This window comes from Molossus molossus, unplaced genomic scaffold (assembly GCF_014108415.1).
Source record: "Molossus molossus isolate mMolMol1 unplaced genomic scaffold, mMolMol1.p scaffold_m16_p_1, whole genome shotgun sequence".
NCBI classification, from domain to species: domain Eukaryota; kingdom Metazoa; phylum Chordata; class Mammalia; order Chiroptera; family Molossidae; genus Molossus; species Molossus molossus.
The window spans coordinates 78,780,316-78,805,420 of record NW_023425344.1 but is presented as its reverse complement, the minus strand read 5'-3'; the positions used below and the strand labels follow the sequence as shown (position 1 = coordinate 78,805,420).

General features: G+C 35.4%; 1 protein-coding gene across 1 annotated transcript in view; it reads left to right on the top strand.

Annotated features, from left to right (window-relative positions):
- Positions 1-2,558: 2,558 nt before the first annotated feature.
- The window catches only part of EMCN (endomucin), a 91,076-nt gene continuing 68,529 nt past the window's right edge, over positions 2,559-25,105 (top strand). Inside the window, exon 1 of the mRNA XM_036282136.1 lies at positions 2,559-2,755. Within this exon, the coding sequence (XP_036138029.1) occupies positions 2,689-2,755 (67 nt within the window). The 5' untranslated portion in view covers positions 2,559-2,688. The remainder of the gene's footprint in view (positions 2,756-25,105) is intronic.

Sequence of the window (25,105 nt, the reverse complement as noted above, 5' to 3'; positions counted from 1 at the left end):
TTCTTTTATGATTTTTTTTTTTTTTTTTGGTCTATATTTCAGGTGTAGAGTTAATGCTTTATCGTTAATTAGTGAGAGGTCTTTATATATTAAGGATATCAAATATTCATTGTGTATTATATTTTACAAGTTTTTTATTTGCCATTTCATCTTATGGTGTGTTGAGCCAAATATTTTAATTTTATGTAAGAAAACAGATCAAATCTTGCTTTTGGATACTCTGCTTTTGATATCATGTATAAAATGTCCTCTCCACCCAGTTACGTGCAAATAATCTCTTCCAAAATTTTGTGATTTTGTTTATTACCTTTAAATCCTTAACATGAGAAAAAAATATTTTGGTATTTGAATTTAAGTATAGACCTAACTTTAATTATTTTAAGATTGTTAATAACTTGTCAAAAATTACTTATTAAATATATATTATTCTAACCATATTTACTGTATATCTAATCTCTCTCTCCACACACATATACATATACATATCTGCAAATACATCTATATTTACATATTTATATACACATTTCTGCCTGGAATGTCTGTTATTGATCAGTTGTCTCTTTATTGTCAATCACCACTGTTTCAATAAATTATTTTACCTTTAAAATACCTTCTGCCCTGGCCAGTTTGGCTCAGTGGTTAGAGTGCCGGCCCATGGACCAGAGAGACCCGGGTTCGCTTCCCGTTAAGGGCACGTATCTCGGTTGCAGTTTGTCCTCAGCCCTGGTTGGGGTTATGTGGGTGGCAGCCAGTCGATGTATCTCTCTCACATAGATGTTTCTCTCTGTCTCTTTTTCTCTCTCTCCCTCCCGCTCTATCTAAAGATACATGCAAAAATGTCGTCGGGTGAGGATTAAAAAAAAAAAAAACAGAGAAAATATCTTCTGATGTATTAAGATAATGATGACCTACCATATTACTTCTATATTTTTGAAACAGTCATTTCAAAATATACAGTTTTTTCATTTTCGATTTTTTTTTCATCTACAGTTTCTGTCTTTTAACTAGACATAATATTTTTAATCAAGTATTCTTAAAATAGATATCTAGTCTTTTCTGTGGAAAAGCCCAGCAGTCAGAGCTGAGAAATCTAAATGCTATGGAATTTCTACAGCAATGATAGTGGTCAACAGGGTGACCCTGTGTGCTGAAAACTCCCGAGCCACAGCAGAGCACGGAGCAGGCAGTGACAAGGTGCGCGCTGGGCTGTGAGTTCGTGGCCACACCCGGTCTTATTTCTGGAGTGCGCCTGTGACATCTGGTCACATACATTGCTATCGTTATACTCTCCAGGATATGCCAAAGAAAGTAACGACTCCAAAAGTGCCTATTTTAGAAAATTAATTAGAAAAGATGGTAAAATTAAGTCTTGCTAATACACAAAATAGAACTTGGAGACTCTTCTGGGACTTGGGATAATTTGGGATGAAACAAGCCAGTGTTTGGGGGTGTTTTGATGAGTCAGCTTGCTCTAACCCTCATACAATGAATCCCTGCCAGCCCTGTGCAGTAGTGAAATGTGCATCCTCCTCGTAAACAGGTAAAAGTATAATTTTGGAATCATTTTTGTTTGTTTGTTTGTTTGTTTTTTGTTCTTTTTGCTGGAGCAGATAAATCTCTACTGATCCATTGTCACTGCTTTGTCACAGGAGGCTTATGCTTAAAGGTATGGAAAAGGGCATGTAGCTGAGGTGAGATGTACAGCCTGCGGCTGAGGAAGTGTCCAGTTACCCATACACGGGATTGCAACCAGGGTGTGGCTGTGTACTCACCATGTTTTAATCCATTGTTACTAATATCAAAGAGATCCCTCATATACATATTATCTAGACTGCTTGGCATTCTGATTTGAAGAATCCATCCCTCCTAACTTCACTGGTTTGTTGTAAGAGCATTCCACCCTGTGCCATTCCAATTGCGTTTCCTGGAGAAGAGCATCCTCTGGGAACTATAAGTGATTGTTCCACCCTCTTCATCAATTTCCACCAATAAAACCCAGGAATGATCAGTGAACATTTCATGTCTTTGCTTAGTTCTCTTAGGAATATCCTGAGAAACTTCTCTGGACATCCCTAAGAAGTCTCCTTGCTTACTTAAGAGCAGAGTAGGCTCTGTTTAATAAGGTTTTGCACTTATCTTCAGAAGGTGGTCTTTGCTAATCTGGCGTTCAATTTGGAAAGAAAGAAGAAACATTGATTCCTTGTGGATTTTACTCTAAAGTTTAACCCTCAGGCAGTTAAAGCCTTTTTATCCAAACTGAGTCACTGTTTAATGAGGTCCCTTTATAACCACTCCAAAATGCACTTTCAAAACAAAAGTTAGAAAGCTGTATGATCCATTCTCAAGAAAGATCTGTTTCTGTTAAAAACCCGCCCTGACCTTTTTGTTGAAGAAGAACAAAATAATGTAGTAACAAAAACACAAGTGGCTGCCAAAGGAAGAGAGAAAAAAAAAAAAAGTTCCTGTAAGGGACTGAAACAATAAATCTCCTCTCTGCTGAACTCCCAAAGGGAGTGTGTGTATTTCCTCCCGTTCTTTATCAGAGCCCCCGAAATAAGTAGGAATGGGCAGTGGCTGTTCACATTCAGCACACCTTTTCCATTTGCTAATAAGGTCCTGCCGGACTGGAAGGGAGTTGTCCCTGTCTGACTCTGGAGCGAGGAGCCACTGCGACAATCCACGGGCACCATGGAACTGCTTCAAGTGACCATCCTTTGTCTTCTGTCCAGTCTTTGTAGCAGTGACGACGAGATAGGTACCATTTTCTCTTATTCCTCTGGTGGTGTGAATCAGGTCTCACTAGTAGGGGCTGTTGGCCTCAGTTTACCAGCAGGGAGCTTCCCCGGAAACTTAAACACAGTGATTCATTTGCCGAGGAGAGTGTGTGGGTGTTGACTGCGAGTGCATAGAAGGCTCTACGGAGAGTGTGTTTGTTTTCACTGAAGGGAACTGTTTGCGCGAGCGGCCTAGAGGTGTCATTGACGGCATCATAAAGGTACCGGGAATATACAATGACCTTTCTAGAGAACAAAAATCTGGGGATTAAATGCCGGTTTAAAATGTCCACTTTTCAGACATAAGTCTGGAAATAACAGGATTGTCACGTACGGGTGAAAGGTTGTCATTGGAAATATCACATTGCAGAGGCTGGTCTATATGTGTCTCAACTACATGTGGGCTTTAATGAATTGAGAGGTTAAGTAAAGCTGCCTAAGGGGGTGCATCATAATATCTGGAGGAGATGGGGTAGGTTAAGAGGAAATTTATTTAATTAAAGTGTCTAAATGTTTGCTCCTGAAATATACACATATCTACATATAACATTTTGCATAACATTTCAGGGAAATATAGACATAAAAACCCTACCCACTGACTGCAGGTTCTGAACCTCAGATATAGGTGATTTATGTACCTATAAGTCTGACTATGTTAGTGACCAGTTACAAGAAATGATTACATTTGTCTTTTAACCCTTCCAGTGGGCTTCACAGTAAGCAATTAAATTTCATCAATATGTATTAGGCTCCTACCATGTTCTCAGCAGTGCAAGGAATAAAAAACAAGCAAGACATTGTTTTTGCTCTCAGTGATAAATGTGCTATTGGGAGAAATGAGCATGTAAGTCTAACATAAGACAGACTTAATAAATGAGAAAACCAAAGTACAAACTATCTTAAAAGAACATGGTTGGGAGAGATTGATTCTGACTCTGAGGAGCCCTGTAAAAAAAAAATCTCCATTCTAATTTCATTTTGCTAGTGCTCTTTTCAAAATTTTGCTTCTTATATAATTCTAATTTCCAGTGATAATGTAGGAAAAAATAACCACACTCCTTCTTGAAAAACATTTACCATTCATTTCTCAAATATATTTGTAAATTTAGGACAAATTCCCAAACACTTCCAAATCACGGAGGATGGCTTACCATGCATCTTGAAGTTTTCAGGGTTACATTTCCGAGGCTATGAAGGGCCATAAAACGGACTTGGAAGAGTTACTGAGAATCTGATTTCTTAAAATAAAGAATATTTATGAGGTGTCACTAGAAATCAATGCACTAGTTTAGAAGTAACTCTTCAGTAAGCATGGGAAAGATTAATAGGAATCCTGATGCCATGAAAAACACTCACAAACAGGTGTCAGGGCAATATAAATTCTGAAAGGCTGGGTTAGGCTGCTCTCCATTTCAGGTCTCCGAGCATCAGTGAGGACACTACTTTCCTGGCATCATTAAACTGAGTGAATTACATGTCTTTCTGAAAGCAAAGTGGAATAGGATCAATAGACGCAGCCTGCAAAAGGTGGCCTTTGGGAACATGGAAAGGTAAAGGACAACCCAGAGATGACCTGGCAGATTTTTCTGCATGATCACTTTGGGGAAAATACCAACCTCCTTTAGCTCACTGATAAGAGCTTAACCTCTCTGTTAACAGTGTCTTCTTTCTAATGAACTATTAACCCAAGTAAGATAATTTTCCAGTGGAGCAGAGACAACAGTTACATAATGACTATCTTCAACCTCTTCCAACAAGCCAATTAACTTCAGACAAGTGTCTGTAAAAACCACTCCATTTATCTTAAAAAAGGAAAGTCTAGGATAATTTGACTCTCTGAGTGGTGCATAGGAGTTGGAAGAGATTTTCCCATCCACGTGTATAATTTTGTTGGACCTGGCTCTGCCTTTATGATTTCCTTCCCAGATAAGTTGCAGGAAATAAAGCATTTCTTATGCTGATTTAGTGAGCTTTCCCCCAAACCCTGTTTACGAGAAACACATTGATTTCAAAACTTTTTACATTCCTCAAACAGGATGCTTAACATTTCATCTGCAGAGTTGATTACTGGAGGTGGGGAGGGAGGTATTTCACCTCTCTTACATTCACGAGTTGTCAAGATCCATGCTATTTTGCATAGTAATTGATTCCTAAATAATGTTCTTATAGAGAAATTGACTGCTCTCTTTTTCCCTCTGACATTTTTGCAGGCCTCAGATTTAAATAAATATAATATAGTCTTTTGTGCTCTTTGTGAAAATCAAGGGACTGTTTCCACGTGGCAGTGAATGACTTTCTATGACTTGGTTGGTGGTGTAATATTTTACAGTCTCCAATCTGGAAAGCTGTTCTGTTTAGATATGTATGGGAGGCTCCTGAAAAAGAACTGTCATTCATTCCCAAGGTTTCCTAAATTATATTTCAAACTGAGCAGACCCCTACAGTGGCTTTTAGCCCCTTTGGCTTTTAAGTCTAGATCAATGAGCCTTTCACTGTTGGGACTGAGAGAAGTTAAATGAAGAGGGATTCCAACGAAAAGGAGGCCCTGGAAGAAATTTACTCTTCAAGTGCCATTTGCTTTTTGAACTTCACATTAATTTAGGAAAGATTAGAATGCTTTAAGCGTTTGCAAGCAGGAACAAACATCACTTCATTGGTATCTTTATTTCTTAGAGAAATTCATTGGTTAGTGATTGAACATTCAATTTCATGGAAAAAAAAATAGATTGCACACATTTTAAGACACACTATGCTAAATGCTGAAGGATTATAGAGGTCAGTCAGAGTCAGCCCTTGCCTTAGAAGTGGGGGAAAAAAGGAAGAGGAGGCAAGTAATTATAAGTTTGATTATATTGTAGGCCTTAAGTGGTAAATAAAGAGTGATAGGGAGGATTCACAACTAACTTAGTTTTGGGTGTAGGGATATCAGAAACATATTGATAAAAAAGTATACATTATGCCTACCCATTGTGGCTCAGTGGTTGAGCGCAGACCTGTGCACAAGAGGTCACCAGTTCGATTCCCTGTCAGGGCACATACCCAGGTTGTGGCCAAATCCCCAGTGAGGGGCATGCAGGAGGCTGCCAATCCATGTTATCTCTCATTGATGTTTCCATCTCTCTCCCTCTTCTTTCCTCTTTCTCTAAAACCAATAAAGAAAACAAAAAATTTTAAGTCTATTCCTTGTCATCTTTGAGGTATGCTAGGAAATCAGTTTTAAAAAATAAATAAATAAAAGTGGAAATTATGATGAACTAATTTTTAATTTACTGGGTAATTACCCACTCTTTTCATTGATGAAGTTAATCTCAAGCTTCAAATAAATATTTTAACTTGTAAATTATTATCTAATCCACATAATTTATATTCTTTCTTTTCTTTGTTATCAATTCCCAACTTCCTCTTTATCTTTGAGAACAAATTGAGATGCGCATTACTAAACACTGACTGTCAAAGCAGGAATTTACTCTAAGGGACATTCAATTCCTGTGTAGTAAGTGTCTTTTCCTGTCACTGAATTCCTGTGAGTCATTCTAGCTCTATCAGGTTAGGTTCATAGAGCCTGTTGGGTGTTAGAAAAAGGTCTTTTTGTTAGCAAACAGGATCCTTTTGTACTGTTCTTCTCAATATCAACATCAGCATGGGACGCATTAGAGGTGTTAATTACATCTAGAAAGGCCACTTACTATATGGTACCTACATTTCAGGCAATCCTAAGAAAAATAGTTTTATAAACTTGAATAGAAATTTTAGGTCTTGCAGAATAATATTTTCATAGAGATAATCATACCTAGGCTCTAAATAGAAGCAACCACAGCATTAAGTATTAGACACCTGTTGTGTCTTTATATTCTCTCTGGCCATGTTTAGTCCAGTCATTGCTATGGCAACCCAGGATTTATTATTTTTCCTAATAGGGACATTTTGGTTTGGATGATAATGTAAGTCTAGGTATAGATTAGTTGCAGTTTCTCTGACAATCTAATTAATATTTATTACCTTTCTTCCTCTTCGCTTCAGAAACAAAATCACAAAAACTAAAACTCTTTAATCAGTTTTATTGCATAAGTTAAATGATATTCTAAGCAGGTTCTGTTCTAAGGCAATCATTTGTCTGTACCAGTCAATAATAAATTATATAGTGAAGTTAGTAGCCAAAAATGTCAATGTCATTGGTTTCATCCTGCTCACCTGAAATCTGATCTACTTTATAATCAATTCAATCAGTCATATTCTGGCCGAAACCTAAATTAATTGTATCAAAAGACAGAGACTGTAGATCACTATTGGGTTTGGCACAAGTTCACCCAAATAAGAATCATCATAACATCTGCTAACATCTACCGTTTATTGTGCCTGGCACTTTATACACATTACTTCCATCACACTTCAAGTTCAGCTTTATTATCCCTATTTACTTATTAGGAAACAGAAGTTTGACGATAATATAAAGTTATATTAGGGTGATATGGCTGACAATAAGACCAAAGGACATTTTTCTTCAAAATCTTCCTCTATAGTTTCATACCCTCCAATATAGTGAAACTGCAATAGTTGATTTTTTCTGATAGAAATTAACAGGGCTAGAGATTTGCTCCTTGAATAATTCAGAAGTCATTGCCACCTCTCATAGCATCTTTGACACATCTAAACCAAAAACTAATGTTATCAGTGGGGAGAGCTTCACATAAACACCTGTTGTTCATGGGAGTGGGCTTCTTGCAATATCCCGAGAAAAGGAATTTTCTGAGACTTGCACTGAAGGTTGAGGTATCGTAGAAAGCTTTATTTCTGTGAAATTAAACCCCTGGATTCCAAAGTCCCATTTCCTTTTACCCTGCCATAGAAGAAGTGTAGCTTCTCTGGCTTAAGCGAGCTAGAATCAAAGCCAGTGTCCAGAAGTTTTGCTTCATGTTGGAACTGAGTCCAACTTAGTTTGTGTTCCCTGCAGTCCGTCAGTCCATTGCATGTGGATTCCACAGGGCCACATGGCTATGGAGAAAACACGGGTGAATGCAAGAGAACCAAGAGTGAGCCAAGAGCCAAGAGGGTCTCTTTTGTTTGAGGGATTATGTAACCCCAAACTTCCGTGGGCTTGTTGTGGCCCTGCCCGTTCTAGCGAATGATCGCTGTTCCCAGGTTTGATTGACAGACACCTTTCCTAGTCACCCATCTTCACTGCACATGCATCTATCTCCTCTTTGTTGGACCCTTTCCCCCGTGACCTGCAGGTAATGGGCTTGTGATTCCCTGGAGAGTGTGAAATTGCAGCTTCCTGGTGAAGTTGCCCAGATGGCAATGCTTAAAATGTCTGGCTTTCCCTTTGCTCCTTTCTTACTATTAATAACTAGCTAATTACAATGATAACACTAAGACCACCGAGCTATAAATGAATTTCTACTTAGTGATAATAATTTTTTTTTTAATATTCTGAATTCAATTAACTTTTTGGGGATCAGTTAAAAGGAGTTGTAGACATTTGCCTGGGGTCATTATTATGTTGTTTGGAAAAAAAAAAAATGTGCTTGGGTTTCTTATATTCAGGTCAGTGGAGTTGATATGGGACTTGGAGCAGAAGGAAAAAAGCACAGAGGAAACAACTATTAGCGAACTAGTCACTTAGTGTCACCTTTATAATTTTTCTGGAGCCAAACTGTCTGGGTTCAAATTCCAGCTTTTTTTACTATTTACTATTTGTGTGTACTTGGGCAAGGTATAAAATTTAGCTTTTTCAGCTCTCAAATAGGGTGAGTACAGTCCCTACCTCCTAGGGATATTGAGATCACTTGAAGTAATGTACATAAAACACCTAGCACAGTGTTTGGCACGTGGTAATGCCATAAGTTTTGCCGAGTTTTAGAATTCAGAGTCCTATAGTTTATTATATTCCACTCCTTAGATAAATTAATTTATTTCCAATTTGATTCCAACCCAGAAACAACAAATGTTTAAATAATTATAATGTTAATTCTCACAAAGTGAAAAACCAGCACATGAAAATTTTTTGCAATAGAATCGATACATATACTAGAAAGATGATTGCCAAGTTACATTCTTAATGACAATATATACACACCCTTCGAAATATACAATCTGATGTAGTCTCTAGAATGCCTTTCAAATTTGTAAGTTCTTAATTCATCATGTAAAATAATCACTCAAATTAACAAGCAAAATTGTGTTTGTATTAAATGAGAATTTTTTTTATTCCGGGAATCATCAACTTCCTCAAATATTACTACCTATTTAAAATATCAAGCATTGCTTAATGTGACAGGTGGAATATGTTAGTGAAAGAAACCTAGGTCTTAATCTGAGAGTCAATTTTGAATCTAGTGTATCAATATGCTGAAATTGGTCAATACACTAAATATTTCTTAGCCCTATTTTTTTCCAAAAATGAGAAAAAATATTTGTTAAAACAGTGTTGGTGTTACATGAAAATAAAAAAAAAACCTATATTTGATCCTGTGTAAGCTACAAATTACTGTTAAGATACCAGTTGTTAATATGCAAGTTAATATTTAACTCACAGAATCAGTGGATAAATAAGAAGGCATTTCATAAATTTGAGATTTTTTTCTTATTGATTAGGCCTTTAACTGTCAATCCACCATTGATCTTTTACCATAATATCTTTACATTTTTTTTTTTTATGGCTGGTACACATTCAAATTGCCATATATTGAAATAGGCTTGAGTTATAAAAATCACACACAAAATATGAGCAAACATTTGTATAACACATTGAATTTATTTTCAACTAAAGTAGGAAAAGAAATGATTTTTTGGTATGAACTGTGACATTGTCCTCCTAAGGCATTCAGTCAGTGTAAGGGTACACACACCAAAGTTTTGGACACTCTGGAATTTGTTAGCTCAAGGCCATCGTGACAACTCTTCTGTCCCACAGTAAGACATCCCCCAGTTATCTGTCTCCCTGCAGTTCCAGTTTTAAAAATCACCTTTTTTAATTCCAAAGAATTAACAAATTTAAAAATTTACTAATAGTAATTGCATTATTAGTATTCAGATAATTCAATTATGTGCATCAATATGCTTTTTGTTACATTTTTTCTTCTTTTGTTTTTATTTGTCACAGCCTCATTTGTGGGTACAAGTTTTGTATCAATTGAGTTTAAAACTTTATATATAGATTTGCAGTGTAGAAGAAAGAAAAATGACAATGCTGCCAACCTTTTAAAAATCTATTATTATGTCTATTGCAATCTAGCTGAATAGAAGTCTCTTGGGAGCAAAGATAATGTCTAATTGCTCTCTTTTTCCCCCCAGAACAAATCTTTGGACACTTAGATGAGGCTTACTAACTAGTTTTTGCTTTAATTTGGAAAACTGTGTTTCTTCAAAGGTCAGCAGAGTTGAAAATACCCAAGGCAGTTTGTATTTGTTTTTAGTAACTTGAGGGCAATATTTATGTCTGTCCTGGGCCTGTGTAGTGGGGAAGTTATAAGTGTCATTTTGGGATACTCTCTTGGTTGACTGGACTTACTTGATTTGCTCTCTGAAGTTGACTTGCCATCTTATTATTATACACATAATAGAAAATGCCTGTCTTTGGTTTATATTGACAGTTCAAATCACATAAGAATGGTGTGATTATCTGAATGCAAGTACTGAATCATTCCTGAGTCTTGCTCACCACACACACACACACAAAAAAGGATGGGGGGATTCTATAATTCTATATATCATTCATCAGGTAATCCTGAACCATTTAGATCATACACTACTACAATAAAATATAAACTTATGGAAATTCAGTCATAAAGACAAATTGATTATAGACCTCACTTCTCCACTTCTGAAGTCTTGATTCAGTATTTTGAGACCTTTATTCTAATCATGTCCAGAAACAAAGACATCGGATAATTCAGTTATCCCCAGGTATTTACTGTTTTATTGATTGGCTTATTTTAGTTAGCATAATGTTCTCGAGGTCCATCCATGCTGCCACAAAGGGTAAACTGTCCTTCCTTTTTAGGGTAGAGCAGTACTCCATTGCACCCTATGAGTTCACTCCTGTGTGGAATGTAATAAACAGACTGAACTACCAAGTAAAACAGAGACAGACTCATAGATAGAGGCTGATAGCTGTTGAGGGTTAGGGGGAGGAGAAAGGGTGGAGGGGTTGAGCAAAAAAAAAAAAAAAGAGAAGGAACTCATGAACATGGCCAACAGTGTGGTGATTAGTGGTCGAGGAGGATGCATGGAGGTGGAAGAGGGCATAGAGAGGATAAATGGTGATGGAAAAATTAAATTTATTTAAAAAAATAAAAAGAAAAATAGCCCTGGCCGGTTTGGCTCAGCAGTTGGAGCAACGGCCTGCGGACTAGAGAGTCCCGGGTTCGGTTCCCACTAGGAGCACATACCAAAAATATATATAAATATATTTCATTGGTTGATAAACAATCAAAATGTTCTTTGGACAGGTGACATGGTATTAATGGCTTTTTTACTTTGTCAAATAAAAACAAAAACCCCTGTAATATGTATACTATTTACCAGTAAACTACAAAAAATCAAGGCTACTTTAGTGCTCTTGCTCTCTCACTGTCTCGCTCTCTCGTCAACATAACAAAGATCTTATATTTTATTCTCACTGAGCTCTGACAGGTGTTGCAAGATAGCACTGTGCAATGGTGGAGCGTGCACTGTCCCGAGCCAAGAGAGCCTGGTTTAGCTACCAGGGGACACAAGCTTGCTGTGTGACTGAGCCAAGCCATTTTTTTTAACTGCTCAAGGCTTTAATTTCTCCATCTACAAAATGAGTATGGTTTAACTAAATGCTATTAGTTTCCTTGCAGATCTCATAGTAAGAGCAATTGTCTGATCTTACTGTAACCAACAATTTCAGTACCGTTTGCAAGTCACCTTGCTTCAGTTTCATCCTGTTGTTCCTAGGCATATTCCCAGGAGCAAGGTTCCCCTTGTAGTCCCTGATGTTTACTTCCTTGGGGAATTCTCAGCTCGGACTTGGAAAGCATCTGCTTTGCATGTGAAAGGCCTATTCTCTGCCCTGAGAGACATTTCTCACAGTACACACCAACAAATGACATTTACATTTTTTCTCCCTATGGTATTATTTGTATATAAATTGGAATGAGAGTGAGAGGGGGGGGGGGATATTCATCGACATCCAGAGAAAGATTGGAAAGTAAGAACAACCTGAAAAGAAATTGAAGTAGTGATAGAGGCTGGGAGAGAGCCTCTCTGATAGCCTTGATGAGGAAGATCAAGAATACCAAAGGGAAGGAGAACAACAGAGAGATGAGGACGTACTAAATGCTCTAAGGATTTGGGAGAAGTATCCCCTTAGACCCTCTGGCCACTTTTACAGGCCAGTACCCACTAAAGGTCTAACTTCTTATTATATCTCTTGCCAGCATTTTGATTGTCCATCCAGTTCACTTGCAGAATATTGTACCTTTTCAAAGCTCTTTCAACGATCAGTTATCTCCTTGAATCCTTGCCATTGCCCAGGGGATTGGGCAGGCCGGTGTTTGTGCTCATTATCAGAGGAGAAAAGCCAAAGGACACACACTTTTTGACACAAACCAGTAGCTCTTAACATTTATTACTCAGAAGAATCACTTAAGGTATCTGCTGAAAATATATTTTTCCCAGAGCTTAGCCCTAGAGATCCCCAGAACCACTTTTAGTGAAATAAAAGAAAATAAATAAATAACACTATGTTTTCAGCAATTACTACAGATAATGTTGACACACTGGTACATCAACACAGTCTCTGAGAGATCCTGGACTGGACTCAGGTTTCCTGACCAGTGACCGGAGCCTTTTGGACTGGCCCACACCCACAATAAAACCAGAGGTATTTGCCTTTCAAAAAAGTGCTGGGGTCTAGTGCTTTCAGGGAAGTTTTTCATATTAATTCAGTGTAATCTTTTCCTTTCTTTCTTTTTGCTTGTACTAGTGTAGGATCATAGGAAACTAGATTTGGCCAAGATAAATATTAGTTGAAGGACTCAAATCTCCCTAGGAACACAGGCTTCAACTCCAGCGTTTTTGACCAGTTCTTCATGAGGAGATACCTTCCCGCCCTACTCATTATAAGATCTTATTGATTGCTTTCAATTCTGCTCTTAATCGCCCTCCTGTTTAACACTGAAAGAGTCTGGGCCTCTGCCTTATAGATTTCTCAAAGAAATTAGCCATCCTGAAAACAGAGTATTTGATTAGAGAGACAGCCACAATATTTCCATCAGTTTCAAGTGGGGTCAGGCTGTGTTTGATACTCCAAACACAACTCATTCTGGTTCCCAGAGAACTGTGAAGAGGCAGGAAGTTTGAGAAGGTAGGGAGGATTAAAATACTAGCATTAATAAATAATTTGAGAGCATGAAGTAAAATTCAAAAGCTGTGATATTATAAATTTGAATTAAATTTACAGAAAAACTTCTAGTATTGAAAATGGCAAACAAATTTGTCAACTGGTTTGTTACTCTGCCATTACAGTACTTAATAAGCTGGGATAAGGTACAAAGTGTTAACAGCCTTTCTTGTAAGTTCACAAACTAGTAACCTCTGACATATAACCTGCAGGTGTGTGTTGTTTGTCCACACTGTTTTAAGACCCTTTACCTATTTCATAGAATCTGTAGAATTTCATCAAAACATTAGGTGTGCAATTTGCGAAACTATCACCATGTTTGTTGTGGTTCAGTGGATTTTGTATATAAATGAAATCCCCACCAGGGTAAGCTTATTCTCAACATGGTATTGAATCTCCTGGTACCAACCAAAGCAGCTAGAGAGCAAACTTTCATTCCCTTAATTTCCCAAGTGTGAGTCAGATCCAAGGCCACTGTGCCTTTCAACTATAGTGGGGCCACGTATTAAGGTGGATTTGAATTGAGAGGGGCTATCAAACCTTGCTCCTTGGTGGTGGGAAAGTGGGGATGGGATTCAAAAGAAGGATTCTGCAAAGACAACCTCCTCTCAAATAATATGTGTCTCAATCCACACTTTGATTTTTTTTTTTAATGTTGTAAGTGGGTAAAAGAACTCAAGTGTCTACAGAACAGGTTTCAGGTATTTTATTTGAATATCTGTATATGGTTATTTGTCCCACCCCTTTGTAATTTCACAGATCTTGGTACCTGATTAAAACTTTAATGTTCACGTACTGTCAGATATCTTGCAACAGACTTTCCTTTGAAAACAAGTAAAGACCCAACTGTGTATTTTCTCTGAGTTTACTGTAGTTGTGCTATAAATCAACACTATAATTAGAACAATTTAAATCTCTGTATGTTTAAAATTTAAGACATTCAGTTATAAATAACCTATGAATCATTAAAAAAATCATGATGAAAAATATTTTAAATAGAAAGAGAAACAAAATATTTTATAACAAAATGTGCATGATGCAACTAAACCAGTGATTAGAGGGAACTTTGTAGTCTTAAATGCACATATTGCTTAGAAAAAAATATTTTAAAGACCAAAATTAATCCAAATAAAGTAGGTGAGAGAAAATAATAAAAAAGAAACAATTAATGAAATAGAAAAGAAATATATAATGCAACAATTTCTATATGAATAATGAGATTGCTAAACCTCTACCAAAACTAATAAAGGAAAAGAAGAAAAGGAACAAATCAATATTAAAAAGGAGACATTGCTACAGAAGCTGTTAAAATGTTGTTCAATAGGTGGATATGATGAAAAACTTTATGCATGTAATTTTGGAAATTAATATAAAATTAATAAACTTATAGAAAAAGAGCCTATCGCAACTAACTCAAGAAGAAAAACAATTTTTTGTAGTCCTTTAACCATTAAAAGTATTGACCCAGCAATTAATAGTCTTCCCACAACAAAAACTCTCATTTCAATTGGTGTCACCAGATATTTATATTAATCATTTAAATAATAAATATAATTCATTTTAAATAAAATCTTCCAGAAAATAGAAATCGAGATTTTACTTCCCCACTTATTTTATGAGGCTAGCATATGGGTGAAATAAAAACTTTCTAGAAATATTATGAGAAAGAATGCTATAGGCCAATCTCATTATGGAAAAAAGACATAACAATCCAGTGAAACATAAAAAAAGATACTGAATGGCGTCAAATTTGGGATTATATTAGCAACCTGATGTGAGTTCAACACTGGGAAACCAGTCAATGTTATTCACTATATTGATTGAATATAGAGAAAATATATAATCATCTGCACAGATTCAGAAAGAAACACTTTTAATAATTCAATATTTGTTCATCATAAAAGCATTTAGGAAATAAACGTATAGGGAATTTTCTTCATCTGAAAAAGTAGCTTCAAAAACTACAGCCATCATCATGCATAATGTAGGAATGGTAGATTTTCCTTTGAGAATGAGAAATCACAATCTGCCCAGCAATGCTACTTTTATAAAACATTGTACTAAATGTGGTAACTGATGCTATAAAACAAGAAAAATAAATATCACAATTAGAATGGAAAAATTTAAGCCATTATTTGTAAATGATATTATATAATTGTATAAGTAGAAAATACACAAGAATTTACTGATAAATTATTAGAATTAAAGAATTTATCAAAGTTTCTGGATATAGAATTTACATAAATTAATTGTATTTCTATGCAAAAAAAATGTTTTAAAGAAAATTTAACAAGAAACCATTACAGAAAATCAAAAAGTATCAAGTACCTATAAATAATTCTAATAAAAGATAATCATGATTTCTACAAGAAGAATAATAAAACATTATTGAGTGCCATTAAAGAAAACCTTAAATATTGGAAATATGTAGCATGTTCATTAATTGGGCAACCCAGTATTTTAATTTTGCTAATTACCTCCTAAAAGACCTATAGATTCAATATAATTACAAATAAAATTCTAAAAGATTTTATTGTGGAATACAAGAAAATTATAAATGTTATATGGAAATGCATAAAGTCAAGAAAAACCTTAGTAATTCTTGAAAAAGAAATGCAACAAAGAACTTGCTCTACCAGTTGTCAAAACTTATATCAAAGACATAATAACAAAAATTGTCGAATTGGTGCACATTAGATATAATAGGCAACTGTGGCGCTGATGCCAGGTAGATCAGTGGATAGACTCGAGAGCTCTGAAATGAACCTACAAATATATGGATCTTTATGATGTGAAACACAGATGGTACAACAGAGCAGTGAGAAGCCTGGGCTTTCTAATCAATGCTGCTGACACAATCTGAAGCCCCTGGGAGAAATATATTGGATTCCTAGATAACAAGTCAAGTAGCCAATTCCAGATGAATTATTTACTGGGATATAAACTTTAAAACATTAGGAAGAAAATATAAGAGAATATTCTTGTTACTTTGTTGTGAGAAAATACACAAAAAAGCACTCACCACAAAATAAAGATACATATTTTATTGTTTTAGAATTACTCTATCAAAAGACACAGTAGCAAAAGTGAAAAGATAGCACAAAATGGGAGAAAATATTTGACATGAATATAACTGACAAAAAAGAAATGACAACAACAATAAAGCCTCACCTAGAAGTATATATATAAAAAAAAAACTATTCAAATAAATAGAAAAATAAAAACAACCCAATCCAGAAAAAAAAGGCAGATTTAAATAAGTATTAAAATTTTACAGAATAGAAGTACAAGTATGTTTGTAGCAATACTTTTATAATATGCAGAAATTAGTGACAACTCAAATGTCTAGAAAAGCAAATTATGGTTTATTCATTCAATGAACTGTTTACAGTGACAGTGAACAGACTACAGCTGTAATCAACAAAAATAAAAAAGTTTAAATACAGTATTAAACAAAATACAAAAAAATACCTACAATATATTTCTACTTGCATAAAGTTAAAAACAGTCAAATCTAAGTCTTGTTATATTGAGATGTGCACATAGAGAGAAAACCTATAAAGTAGCAATTTTCAACCGTTTTCATCTTTTGGCACATGTAAGCTAATTACTAAAATTCTGCGGCATACCAAAAATTATATGTTTTACTGATCTGACAAAATAATTAGGTATAATTTTGAATTATTTACACTGGATGACTATCGTTGTGTTGACTGTCATTTTTTAATTTGACAATCCAGGGGAAAAGAGGTCAATGCCTCTGACTAAATAGTCAGATATCGCATGTGTTTTAAAAATTCTTGCAGCACATTTGTTGAAAATCGCTGCTATAAGGAAAGGCTAGAAATGATGACCACACATCAGATTAGCTACGATTAACCTCTGGAGCAGTGGGAGAGTAACATACAGAACATTCCCAAAGAGCTTCTGAACAGCTGGCCATATTCTATTTCCTAAACTGGATCATAATTTTACACCAAATTCTGGCTCCTATATAAGCATCATATGTAAATTTATATTTTTGCACTTTTGTCTTATATTACCTTTTATAATTGTAACAAAAGCTGGAAGGAGTGAATAAAATGCAGATCCTCAGCTTAAGAAATGTAAAAATTGAAGTTGAGATCTATTAAAAGGGCAATGAACTAGCTTATTGAGTGAAAATGATTAGATTCGTCAAGGTTTTAAGAGTGATGACTACATAACGGAGGCAGAATGTATTTAATCAGAAACCTTAAGAAACACCAAGAAAAGAAAGCCATGGAGGGAAATGTCAGCCTTCTGAAGCATTTTGTGACATGAAAATCTCTTTTTTGCAAATAAATTTCTATTGTCATTAATCATAGATTATTTGTGAATTCTCTATCTCCCTGCATTTTTAGAACAAATCCCCAATGAAGAGGGAAGACTCACTGGACACTTTTAAGTTTTAATTTAGCTATTATCGATTTCCTCTCAATCTCATTCTGTTATTCTCTTGAGTTTGGGGTTGTCATTCACTCTTATTTAGGGTCAGAAGCCTTCCATATAAGACTTGCCTCTATTCTGGTTTGTCCCTTGTACTGTAGTAGCTTTCTCTAAGAACTGACTCCCTGGAATTTTAGCAGTCAGAGGCCTTCATCATCTTTCATTTGATATGCACTAGTTGATTTGTAAGACCGTCCCACTAGGCTAACATCTGACCCTGAGGATTCATGACTAGTGTGCCCCTCAAGATCTGTGGTCTTCGCCGGGTCCTCTGCACGAGGCTGGAACCTATCTTCTGAAGTGCACATTGAAGCTGGCTTGGTATGTTTTTTGGCATTTAAGACAGGTTGTCATGAGTGAAACAATGTTTAATTCTCTGAGGTCTTTCCTTTTATTTAAATTCAACTTTCTCCAATCTCTGTCTAATTCAGGATAAGAGAAATACTTAAAAAAAAAATTCAGTCCGGCCAGTGTGGCTCAATGGTTGAGCATTGACCCATGCACCAAGAGGTCACTGGTTCGATTCCCAGTCAGGACACATGCCCAGGTTGTGGGCCTGGTCCCCAGTGGGGGGCATGCAGGAGGCAGCCAATCGATGTTCTTTCTCATCCATGTTTCTATCTCTCTCTTCCTCTCACTTCTTCTCTCTCTAAAAATCAGTAAAGGAAAAAAATTTAACCATTATAAAAACTGATAAAACAATTATTAAACACTCATGTGCTTTGTTTTTTTATCCTCACTCGAGGACATTTTTCCATTTGTTGTTCAGATAGAGTGGGAGGGAGAAAGAGGAAGAGAGAGAGAAACATCGACGTGAAAGGGACACATCGAGTGTTTGCTACCCGCACAACCCAACCAGGGCCGGGGGCAAACTGCAACCGAGGTACGCGCCCTTAGCGGGAACCCAACCCGGGTGTCTCTGTACCGCAGGCCGACGCTCTAACCGCTGAGCCAAACTGGCCAGGGCTGTGCTTTGTTTTTTATAGAATCATTTCAATATGGTAGCATATCTGACACTATAATTTAATAACAATAATGCCATAATTGTGTATTAATTGAAAGTTTACAAAGTACTTTCCATGTTATCTCTACAAATTCTCTAAAAGGCAGGCAAACTGTTATATATTATCTATTTTTAATTTATGAATAGAGTTTAAATATTTAAGGAAGTTTAACTAAATATATACATGGGATTAAATGTTAAAGGGCCCATCATTGCTAAATTTGCTATATTAATAAATAGAATAATAACATTTGTAAACTGATCTTAAAACCTTAAGAGAAAATACGTTTTTATTCTGTGAGCTAAAAAAGAACAAAACCCTGGATAGAGAAGATGGAATATAGTGAATATAACAGTCTGAGGAATGGGGTAGTCCCAGAGACGTGGAAGTGGGGTACAGACTGACCATCCCCAGAAGAAGGGTGGTGGGGGAGAGATAAACCACAGAACTTATATGCATGTGTGCATGGACAATGGACATGGACAACAAAGCTGGGGACAGGGCGGGGAGGGAGGGGGAGGGGGGAATCAGTGGGGGGAAAGGAGAAACATCTGTAAAAAAATAATTAATTAAAAAAAAGAAAACTAATAAGATACTTTACCTAGTGGTCATTTCAGTCAATTAGTGAAACACATACTAATACTGTAAAAACAGCTTTTAAAAATAAAAACTGTTTCTTAAAAAACAAAACAAAAACAAAATACCCTGAATATTAACTTCCCAAACCAAATTAACTTCTAAAAACCCTTTTCTGCACTCAAAATGTATACTTGAGATATTTTTTTAAAAACTCACATTTAACAACTTGAAAAATGTACTTGCAAAACATATATTTAATATTAGCATCATGAATGTAATATATATAACTAAGTTAGTTCAATTGATAAGGGAAATAATTAATTTCATACCATCACCTAATACAGGCCCATTACATACTAAGCTCTTAGTTATAGTCTGTATTAAATGAAAGATAAGGACTCACTAAGTGTTCAGTTGTGTGGCTTAAGAATTAATAGTCATTTTATTTATTTATTATTTTTTCATCCTTACTCAAGGACATATTTGCATTTATCTTCAGATAGAACGAGAGGGAGAGAGGGGAAAAGAGAGAGAGAGAAATATTGATGTGAGAGAGACACACTGACTGGTTGCCACCCACACGACCCCAACTGGGGCTGGGGAAAAACTGCAACCGAGGTACGTGCCCTTAGCGGTAACCAAACCCATGACTCTCTGGTCTGTGGGCCGAAGCTCTAACCACTGGGCCAAACTGGCCAGGGCTTGATAGTCATTTTAGATGGAATTAATCAATAAGGCTTCACGTAGATGGTACAACTTCAGCTGAGCATTAAAGAAAATTATCCATGTTTTCTAGGAGTTTCTTAAATAAAAAAGGGGGAGGGAAAACACAAAGTTATAGAGCAGGGAATAAAAATGCCATATTTAAGGAATAGCAATGAAACCTGCTTATATCTGTTGGGAAGCAATGGGAAATTTGAATGCATAGACTTAGGTTATAAACAAAACTTCCAATTTTCTTCTAAAATACAGAAATTCACTTTCAGTCTAATCACCTCTGTCCTTCAAACTAATTCAACAAATTGTAAACTTGTGATGGCCAGTTTCCAAGATGACCTGCGATGGTCCTTCCTCCTGATATTTGAGCTCTTGCGTGGGCCATTGCCAGTTAGGGCTGAATTGTGACTCACAGAATATAGTGGAAGTGATGTTGTGTGATTTCCAAGGTTAGGTGTCTTAAGACACATGTTTAGGTCCAATTTGTTGCATAGCAATAAATAGCTAATGCAAGCCATGAATTGAAACCTGTCATACATTTAAACTTTAGACAAAAATTTTATTGATACTCAGATAAACAGAAAGGACACCTTGTATCAAGAAAATTTTTCTAGACTCAAGGTAAATTCTTTTCTCTCAAGCTATATCCACATTAAATGTTCAATTAATACTGGCTAAATTTATTTAACTGATCCATTATTTACTTGCTCCATAAGGCCCAAAACATCTTTAGGATTATATGCCTTGCCTATTCAATTCTTTATGTTCAGAGTTTTAATTTAACATTGAAGAATTGGAACAGATAGAGTTAGAATGATGCTTTATCATCATTTTTGTAATACTATAGTAATAATAACAATATATTTTATAAACAATATAGTTAATCTAGTCTTTGAATATTGATAATTTAAAAAGTTATACATGTTATTATGGAAGATATTTTCATAGCAGATATATTTGACTATGGAATTTGCTTATACTTATCATTTGCATTTCTTGATGCGCTTACATGAAAATTAATTTGTTAATGAAGTATATTTGCCTATGTTTTTCTGAGTATTAGTAAAACAACTGATTTTTTTTATCTGGTGAAATATCAGAAATTAGAAGGTGATATTCTTTTCACTTTTCTTCATGTATTGGAAAATGAAGTTAGAGAGATAAATGATATTATAGAAACTCACATTTAGAAAGGGTTAAATTTAGTTTCAGACATTTCCTCAGGTTAAAGTCAATTATTCCAACTCCTTTTTCTTTTCCTCCTAGAATCCAGTTTACACCTTTCCTCACGTTAGCTCCTCTTCTTTGACAACTTTGCTCCTGCTTGCAATGAACATGGGCATAGAAATTGAATTCATGTTGTAATACAGATCTAACCACACTGAGCAAAATAACAATATTTACTTTTTGGTGATAAAGCATAATCTCATCACTACCATTTCATTTGCAAGTACTATTTTAATTATTTATTTCTTGCTTGAGGTTTCCTTTGGCTTTACATCTTTCCCTGATATATTTATTCTTATACTGTTTTACTAAATTTGCATATTTGCTTTTGCTCTTTTGTTGTTTATTTTTATTTCTACTAAACTTTATCCTGTAAATGAACAATAATTTATCTAATTATTTTTATATTGTCACTTTTCTTACTATTACCCAAGATATTAAAAATGCAGTTCAACATACTGGCCTTTAAAAACCTGACTTGGATTTTTCTTTTTTTCCTTTTATGGAAAGGTCAGACTTTTTTGCAATGCTGTGCTAAATTTTTTCCTAAATTGCTTTTATCCTTGTTGGCTTCTAATTTAGTTTGTAATGTCAAAAAATCCTTACTCAAGCCTAACTACATTATTGTAGGCCCTGTGGCTTCTGATCTGTCCCCTCTGATCTGTGGGTAATAATTCCCAGACTCCCACTGCATGCCTAGAAACAGAGATAGTACCGGACTTTTACTTTTTCACTTAAAGGAAGCATGTTCCAGCTTTTCTTTGGCACATCCAAATTGCCAGTATCACTACTCTTCTGTTTTGAGGCCATGATAAGCAAAATAAGGGTTAATTGAACCAAGCACTGCGAGGCTGTGACAGTCAACCTGACAGATAACCGAGAAGGCTACCACGTGACTAATGGGCAGGGAGGTGTACAGCGTGGAGACACTGTACAAAAGGATGATTCACAATGTGGACAGGAAGGCTAATAGCATGAGATATCATCATGCCACTCAAAAAGGTATGCAATTTACAACTCATGAATTGTTTTTTTCTGGAAATTTTTTATTTAACAATTTTGAACCATGGTTGACTGTGGGTAACTGAAAATGTGGAAAGTGAAAGCATGGATAAGAGGGATGACTGTATTTATTTTCTCCACATAGGTATTTGAGACATTAAATGATTATTGATCACTTACTCAGCCCTTTCTTTCTACCTGTATTCTCAAGCACTTAAACAATACAAATCTTTGTACTCTTTTGACCTTGGTTTATTTTTTCTTTCTTTTTTATTAATTAATTTTTGTTACAGATGTTTCTCCTTTTCCCCCCCACTGATTCCTTCCTTCCTCTCCCTCCCTGCCCTGTCCCCAGTTTGTTGTCCATGTCCACTGTTCATGCATACATGCATATAAGTTCTGTGGTTTATCTCTTCCCCACCATCCCCTCTTCTGGGGATTGTCAGTCTGTACTCCACTCCCACGTCTCTGGTACTACCCCATTCCTCAGACTGTTATGTTCATTATATTCCACAAATGAGATAATATGATACTTATCCTTCTCTGTTTGGCTTGCCTCACTCAGGATGATACTCTCCAGGTCCCTCCATGTCGTCTCAAAGGACAAGAGATCTTTCTTTCTTACAGCTGCGTAGTACTCCCTTGTGTATATGTACCACAGCTTTTTTATCCATTCATCTACTGATGGACACCTGGGCTGTTTCCAGATCTTAGCTATTGTAAATAGTGCTGCTATAAACATGGGGGTACATATATTCTTTCTGATTGTTGACCTTGGTTTTTAAAGGGTGGGAACCAATGCATGTTAGTATGAGGGAGAGGATAACAATGGAGCCCAGGGTAACTTTCTGTCATATGGACAAGCTGTAATTTGGTGCATTACAAGGTACCTGAAGACTGATTGGGTGGTCTTAAAAGACTTTAACCCAAAGAAGTATTTTTAGGGTGTGTAATGGGTAATACTGATGATGCTTGAGATAACTCTAGGCATAAATGGCCACAGAATTAAATAACATTGACTCAAATCTCTATTTTACTTCTGGTTAAGTAAGTGTACACTTGGTGTCTCATGTCTTCAATATGCCTTACACCCACTGATTTCACTTGTCAACATAGGGAGAGCAGGATTCAAACATGGAACCTTCAAAGTGAATGGTATCTGTGTAGAAAATGACTTTTTATTCATACTATTTATTATTATGGTTATTTTGGTTAATGATGAGTGACCGTATTCTCTTTTTGTGAGAGTACTATATTTCTTTTTAAAAATTGAATTTAATTTTAAAAAGTGTTTTTATTTTAGGAAAAAGAGTAAAGAACTAATAGTAGATAATAAACATGAAAACTTGAAAGTGGTACAGGAGTGAATTAAATTTTGGACACATTTTCCTGGAGATTAAACCTTAGGAGGCAGCTACAGCTAAATTTGGCATTTCCTTCTGTCAACTCTTGTTCTCACGAGTTGGCTGCGGAAATGGACAGGAGTTTTGAGGACACTTTGATAGTTGGTAAGTGACCCTTCTGAACTTAACAAATACATTTTATTTCAACCTTCATCACCTAGAAGAATGTGAAGTGTAATGCTTTCAAATATTACAGTAGACTTATGAAAGATAAGAAAAATACCCAAAACATATTCTTCCTACAAATTTTTCCCAGATTTTAAAGTGCTTTATATCAGAAAAAACTATAAATCCAAATTTATCGAGCATTCAACACTATGAGGTCAAAAAAGAGCAGAGACATGTTTACAAATAGTAATAAAACATAAGAAATAATGAGTTACCAATACATTTAAATGCAAAAATTTTATTTCAATATAAAATTTCAATAGTAGATCATGTGTTCAATGTAAATTCAACCAAGTTTTACTTTTTTACCATTGGTTATTCTATTTAAAATGATAGAGTAATTGTAATATTTGGAGGATTCTGGCTATTCAGGAAAAACATTTATATTTACAATTTAATGTATATTTAATAAGGGCCTATTGTCAAGTAGAGGATGATACACAGAAATGTTAACGCTTTCCTGATATTCAATTCTAATTGTTTGAAATCTGTAATTCTGGTATATCTTACATTATGATTCTAAACTGACAAAAAATGTTTAATTATGCAAAGCACCATATTTTTTAAGCATTCTAAATAAATTAAGTTAATTATATATTGATACTAATGAGAGGTTATATCTATTGATTTTTCTTTCTCTGTTACTCTGTCAGGCAAGTAAATTTAATTGTTCTGACAAGAATTCATCTTCAAAACAAGAAAAAAAGTCAGTTTACAAATAAATGCCAACTATAATTTAATGCAACCTTCACACTTAGAAAATACTTTATTGCTTAAGACCAGTGATATCTCATATTTCAACAATTATTGCTGCTGCATTGAAGTGTTTATTCATAGCTCCAGAATCTAGTTTCCTGATTATTTATCTTGCCATATTTGTGAAGCAAACAATTTATAGCCAACTCTATCTGGAATAATTTATTATAGAACAAATTTACAATTCTCCTCTGCTTAGCAAGTGCGTAACTGTGACTCGGCAATTCTGAATCCAGTAAACGGTGTTTAATAAAGTAAGAAAATAATTTTACATAAATCAGATGTCACCTGGAAATCTCCATCCTTGAATATAAAAACATGCTCAGATGAAAGACTTATTCTCAGCTCTGAGCAAAGACCAATGTCCCACGTTTCTGCAAACAAATCCTTTGTGGCAAAGGGAAAATTAAATTCTCAGGCTCACCTTTGTTTCCAGCCTCCTGCATCCTTCAAATCCTGTACTCCGCTTGGTATCTTGCAACATATAACTTTGCACTGGCAACAATCAAAATGCAGTTACCCTTTCCTGTGTGCATGCCCAAAAGATCCACTTAACTAAAGTTTTAGTGTGTATATGCCAGCTGCCTGTGTAGAAACCGACTTCACTGAAGGAAGAAAGGTATTACATCAGAGTGATGC